General features: G+C 42.0%; 1 protein-coding gene across 1 annotated transcript in view; it reads left to right on the forward strand.

Annotated features, from left to right (window-relative positions):
* Window positions 1–5,478, forward strand: part of LOC140229069 (uncharacterized) — a 69,865-nt gene extending 64,387 nt beyond the window's left edge. The window contains exons 11-13 of the mRNA XM_072309329.1: window positions 323–950; window positions 1,277–1,433; window positions 2,690–5,478. Of these exons, the coding sequence (XP_072165430.1) occupies window positions 323–950; window positions 1,277–1,433; window positions 2,690–2,788 (884 nt within the window). The 3' untranslated portion in view covers window positions 2,789–5,478. The remainder of the gene's footprint in view (window positions 1–322; window positions 951–1,276; window positions 1,434–2,689) is intronic.
* Window positions 5,479–6,732: the final 1,254 nt, after the last annotated feature.

Below are 6,732 nucleotides of genomic sequence, written 5' to 3' on the forward strand. Positions count from 1 at the left end.
GTTTTCTTCAATTTGTCACTCTCTACAAATAAAATTTGTAAGATCGCCACTTGCTGGTCTATAATTTTAACAAACATGTCGGAAAAGGGAACCATGGGACTCAAACCTGTCATCTACTGCTTTCTGGGCAGCAACATTACCACCAGGCTATCCCTGGTTGCCAATAGTAACAAGATGTTAAAATTATAGATCAGCAGTTGTGATCACCTCAACCATTACCCCTCTGCGTAATAATCTCTTGCTTATATCTGACCTTGTTAGGAGAAAGAGCTCAAAATTTTTCACACATATACTTTTTCCTTTCCTCTCTCACACTCTGAAGTTGAGTCCGACCTGAAGTCTCCTACCAGTCTGAGCAGTCGGTCCTGTCAGACGCTGCCGTGTGTGGTGGACTCTGTCACTCAGGACACCCTTGACCTCATAGAGCGCCTTGCAAAGGAAAACACAAACTCTCAATTCAGGGACCCACTCTCCCCGTCCACGCCGGGGGCCCAGACCGACGCCAGCTCCGACTCGGGCACGCTGCCGGACACGGACTGCGCCGTCTCGCAGCACATGATCACCATCGACATCGAACCGCCTTCGCCGCGCCCCCCTCACTCCGCGGCGCCGACCATCGATGCGTCCATCGACCTGGACGTGCCTTCCACATCTTACGGCGTCACCGACCTCCCCAGCCACTTTTCATTTGACCGCATGCAGCCGGACATGGTGCCCAAGGAGGTTATAGTCTGGAACCAGAGCAGGACCGGTCCCCTGTTGCCGGGCGGGGCGGGCCTGCCAGCAGACAGCAAGCGCATCCCACTGGGAATGGGTCTCGACTCCAGTGACACGTCCTCCATGGTTTCCATGACGTCGGTGGCAAGGTCAGCCAGCGAGCTGGGTACGACGTGTAGGGTCTGCTTCGAAGGAGAGACTTCCTCCAAGAACCGACTCATACGACCATGCAGGTTGGTGGAGTCAGTTGTAGCAGCCATTAGTTCTGTCATCTGGGGGAAAAGAATATATGATCAGTTCTGAAAATGTCATCAGAATGACATCAGCAAGAGTAGGTTGGATGTGTGGGATAAGCAGCATCGTGGTCAGGAGCATTTGGTCAGGGTAGAAAAATTTGCATCTGCAGTTTACTTAAAAGCAGGAAAAAAAAAATACGAAGCTTGTGCACAGTAAATGCATTTCCCTGCGTATGTCCATGTTTTTGTTCCGAGTTGTGTGAAAATAAAAATGTCCTCAAGTTAATGACATGCTTGACCTTTGACCCCTCTCTCTTGATCAGGTGTACTGGGTCAGCAGCGAGCATTCATCGCCAGTGCCTGGTGAAGTGGATCCAGATCTCTGGGAATCGCATCTGCGAGGTGTGTGGGGCACGCTTCAGCTACGTGCCCCTCTCCGAGCACATGCGTGGCGTCATGGACAAGTTCCGGTCGAACAGGGTGAGTTTCCCAGGGATTGTTATCTTCTTCCAGGGGGTAGTTGCTCTAATTTGCTACTCCTTGTGGGGACAAAAAAAAACCCAAAACAAAACAAAACAGAGGGAAAGGAGGGAGGGAGGCTTAGTGTGAGAGAGGGGAGAGGGATATCTGGGCGCTGCTTTCTTGAAAGTTGTTAGCTCTGACAAGTTGTCAGCCTCAGAAAATTTCTTTAAAATCCATGGTTTTGATTGGCTAAGGAAGAGCTATGGTCATTGACTGTTACTATGGTAATTGTCATAGACTGACAACTTTAGTGAAACGGTGCCCAGATCACAGATAGGCGATAAAATTCTTGAGGGAAGAGGGTGTTGTGCCAAACAGAATTAGTTTGCATGTTATTGCTCGCATCAATCATTTGTAACATTGCTCTCAGTATTTTACTTATGTTCATAGGGCAATTAGCAGGTGCTGTTTCTGTCATCTCCCCATGTCATTGTGCAACTGGACAGTGCCATGAGCTTTTAAAGAATATGAAGTGGAAGAGCTACCATAATTTCTGTTCAAAACTCAATAGGTTGCTGGAGCATGAGTGTTATTTACTGTCCTTTGTATATGATATGGCAAACTATTATCCTTTGTACAGATTTCAACTGTGAAGATAAACATATTATTTTATTTAAAGAATGACAGCAATGAAAACCTGGAACAAGATTATGCAATGGAGTTTTTTTGCTTACAAATTATTGTAAAACTAATTTCTGCTCAGGATGGTCGTTGGATGATAAAGGATTCTGTATTAGCATGTATTTCTCAGAGCTGAAAAGAAAGCAACATTTTCAGCAATGACTGAGATGGATCTGTACTAATAGTTGAGAAGAAGAAAAGATCAAAGATGTTCACATTCACCTTCGTCCGTACAAGACGATTTCAAAAAAACTTATGGCATGTTGAATTAGAAATCATATCAGTACCCCAAACTTGGGATGGGGTGATGAGTGGGGTGAGGAGAGGGAAGTTGATGCAGGTAAGGGATGAGCATTGTATGAGAGAGACAATACGTTGCTTTATCACTATGCTTGCACTCGTTTGCATAAGTCTTCCAATGTGATAAGCAAACTACCACACTACACCCTATTAAAGTGTCTTTCATCTGCAGATATGACTTAATACTCTATAGGTGTCATTCAAGTGATAGATATTGTTTTCTGTGGATGAATATACAGCAATGATGTTTGCAGTCCGCATAATCCGCAATGTTTCGTCTCTTTTTCCCGCAGCGCTGGAGGAACGTAGCCTTTGCCGTCCTGGTCGGACTGGTGGTCATCCTCTATCTCATCATTTTTGCCGTGTTCCCCGGCGGCATCATGAACGCCTGACTCCTCCCTTTATCCATTCCCTGAAATGGATTTCCCCCCAAACAGATTCCCTGTCACTCATCTCGGCTGGCGGTCGTCGGGGCTATTTTTCGCTTCTTACTCGCCTCCCCGGCCACAGAGAGAGAGAGAGATTGATATTGAGAAACGATGATCGCAAGAGCAAGGGACAGCACGCAAGAGGCTCTTAATTTTATCGGCAGAGTGTAGTTATACGGCGAAGGAAAGTGCAGCCTTTGTATAGTAATATCCATGCACTGCACTGTTTTGGAAGCTATTACTGGTAGATATATTTTCCGTGTTCCTGTATATCTCTCGCGGTTATTCCAGCTGTATCATGTATTTAGGCATATGGCAGTAGTTTCCACGCACCATCAGAATCGTTTGCAGGTAATGTAAATTGTATCACATTACACATAGAATATATTTACTGCACGCATTGCGGTTGATTGCACTGTACTGTAGTCTCTAATGCACCTGTTGAGACGCAAAAATAGCTATCGAAATGCAAAATTGTGTAAGAGGATGCTTCAGCAGAGTTTTCTCAGATTTACTCATATGCAAGCCTGTTTGTATGCAACATTGCATATATGTTGCCATCTTTTTTATTTTTTCTTCTGCATTTTATTCTTGCCAGTGTGAATTCACACAGATTTCATGCACATTAAATATATGACAAGGTAGATGAATGTGCATTAATGTATGAAGGAGGAGGATGGAGGAGGAGATGGGAAACGTATCTAGGGGTGCGTTCGAACGCTCTCCTACAGTGAACCAAACCGTACCTTACCCCCGCCAGAGGAGCACTAGAACACTGTAATGTGTACCGTACCGAACTGCACCGAGCCAAAAGGGAACCACTTCCCAGTGAGCTCCAAAAACCACACCAGAAGTTGGCATGTAAAGAATGCGCATAACACACACATACGTCATAATGCAAAGAGTTTGTACTCTTTGTTCGGGACATCTAAGCGCGTCAGGTAAATGACCCTGTTCTTACAAAATCCATGATCCCCTCTATATAAAAATGGATCACGAGGTACGCTTTCTCCACAGAGCGCTCAAATGCACCAAATCTGGCACAGTTCAGTGCCGCGGTACGCGTTGGTTCAGTTCGCTTTGGTTCACTTTAGAGCACTCGAACGCACCCTAGGAGAATTACAATGACACATTGTTGGAATGTAAGTTATCTCTTGGGCTACAAGGGTAGACGTATGGCTGATAATTAGGAAGTGTATGGTCTTCTTCTAACCCTGTCATTTCTACAGGCAACCTGCCTGTGTACAAAGTCAGGGCCATGTTTTGATAGTGATTCCAAGGGGGCTAAACGTAGACATGTTGATGATAATTGGCAGATAATTTGAAGTGACTATATGGAGGGAGAAAATGGGATTTTCTTTTTCCCCTGTACTCTGGTAGTGATTGCGGATGTGGAATGTGTCTGGCTGTATGAGATCATGGAACCAGAGTTTTGAAACGGACATGAAATGAGCCATGCCCATTTGAAAAAAGATTAAAAAAAGAAAAAGAAAAATGTCTATTAATATATTTTGAAAACAAAAAGACAGTTGTTTATAACCTGTTTATAGTGTTTTATAAATAAGAGTTAGTAGTAATTTGAGATCATCCAGAGATATGCATACCCCGGTATTGGCAGCCCTGTGGTGTGAATGTGTAAACTTTAAAAGTGTCCAGCATCCATTGCAGAATTGACAATATTGTTCATGTTGATGATGGGGAAAAATACTTAGATGCATGTTGACAGACATGTCCCTACTTTGGCTGTCACTTAAAATCTTTAAGTATCTAGGCCGTTAATTCATGACAAAACCTTTGTTCTGGATGAAGAGAACTGTATTAATCATATGATATTTGTTATTTATTATATAATGTCAGTAGCGGGTTTGAAAAGTACTATTGAATTCTTATACTTGATAATTTGTTTTCATATATGTTTGTAGATATGGCGAAATAATTGAACAACTTAATGACAGGTATGGATTGAAATGGTGAATCAAAGAGTTTCCAAAAGTACTAGAAATTAAAACCTTTTTCTGAGTTTTCCCTGTGGAATATGCTGGATATTTTTTGAGTGTGCGTAAACCTGAACACTTAAAAGAGATTATATGTAATCAGAATGTATTCATAATCATATATTCAGAATTGAACAGGAATGAATCTTCACATGAATGTAGGATAATGTGTAAAAAAAGAAGAAAAACAAGCACAAAAACAAAATTGTACTATTATTCTATTTGTGCTTGAGGTCAAGGTGGAAAACGACCGTGAATTATCGGCCCATTCAATTGCAGTGGGCCGTAACTCATAACTTGTAAGCTGTAATAATTGATACAACATTGTAAAGACCTCAAAGTTGTTAGGTGGCATTGATGAAACAATGTGTCCCGATGGCACAACAAAAATTTTTCAGAAATGATCAGGAGGAGATACATAAGGCCTCCCTGGACCACAAGTAAAGTTCATAAAGTCGGAAAGGGGCAGATCTTTGTGCTTTCTGGCCTTCTGATATTTAAACACTCCTGCTGAGTTTATGCACTTGTATATCTAAATGGTATGAACAGGGCTATGTTGCACATATACTTATTCTCCAAATCTTTGTTAGACTACATGATGTAAACATGATTTTTTTTTTTGCACCAAATTGTTGTAAAACTATGACATGAACATGTTTTTTTTTTTTTTTTTTTGCACCAGGATGGTTTCTGTTGCCATGGCAATAGCAACTAATGTCAATTAATATGATTCCCATTAGTCTGCGTGGGGCCCTGGATATATAGACGATGTACTTCATCCAAGTCTTTGCCTGTGATGTACAAAGTTGAAAGAAGCTGATATTGATAAAAGTTGTCTTGTTTATTGAAACTGTTTTCAGTTTCATTGAATGTTGCAGGAGGGAGGCATTGAAAAAACAAACCCCCCCCCCAAAAAAAAAATATGTAATTGCATGACACTTGTGCCACTATACACCAAATTTTTCTGCGTTTTGCTCAGACTGAGTGGGCTGAGTAAATCAAAGGTTGTAGGTGTTCATGTGTGAGCAGAGGCACCCTCTTGTTCCAGAATATTACCAAGGCACATTGATATCTTCATGAATTCATTCATGTCTAGAGGGACCAATTTTTCTTCGTAGAGGATGTCAATGTTATGTCTGTAGCAAAACACACATGCTTTTTTTTCGCCTTGTCCATAGAAAGGTCTTCTAGTTGTAGTACTTCTGTAAAGAGTAGATGGACATGCAAAGACAGTGGAATATTTTTCTTTTGTTGGATTGATCGTACCAAGCCACGTTGAGGCACACGTAAAGTGAGCATCTATGTATGGCTCTGTGAAATTAGTACAAGGTTGATGCTGTTACCCACTGCTTTGAGACGTGTAAGCAATATTGTTTTTTAAGACCGGTGCCTGTAATAAAATCCCGGGAGTACATGGTGTTGGCTTGACTGTGATACCAGACAAAGCAGCAAGGAGGGATAGCATTGCCTGGAAAATGGTAGTAAGAGCAGGGTCTGGTAATCTTATCATATGTCTTACTTGAGTCATTTTAACATTAATACTCCATGCAAGGAAACCAGTGGTATATAGGGTGTCCTTTCGACATGTGGCGAAACATTGTCAAGAGCAACTATCGCATAAACTTTTGCCAGGGTAGTGACTGGCGGTCTAGGGCCCCTTTAGAAACATTTGATATGTGTCTTGGTGTCAGACCGTCTAGCGATTGTGCTGGAGAGAAAAAAAAAATGAAAAAGCAAAAATCTTCCATGTAACCAAGTATTTCTTTCAGACCACATTTTGTTGAGTTCAATGTTTGTTGCTCTGTAGCTCCCATCTTAATGTGTACCCGTCAAGAGCATGAATTTCTGTTTTCGTACTGAGAGCAAAATATCTCCAGACTTGTACGTTGTCATCCTGAATTTTGTAAGCCATTT

The sequence above is a fragment of the Diadema setosum genome, chromosome 5 (assembly GCF_964275005.1).
Source record: "Diadema setosum chromosome 5, eeDiaSeto1, whole genome shotgun sequence".
NCBI classification, from domain to species: Eukaryota; Metazoa; Echinodermata; class Echinoidea; order Diadematoida; family Diadematidae; genus Diadema; species Diadema setosum.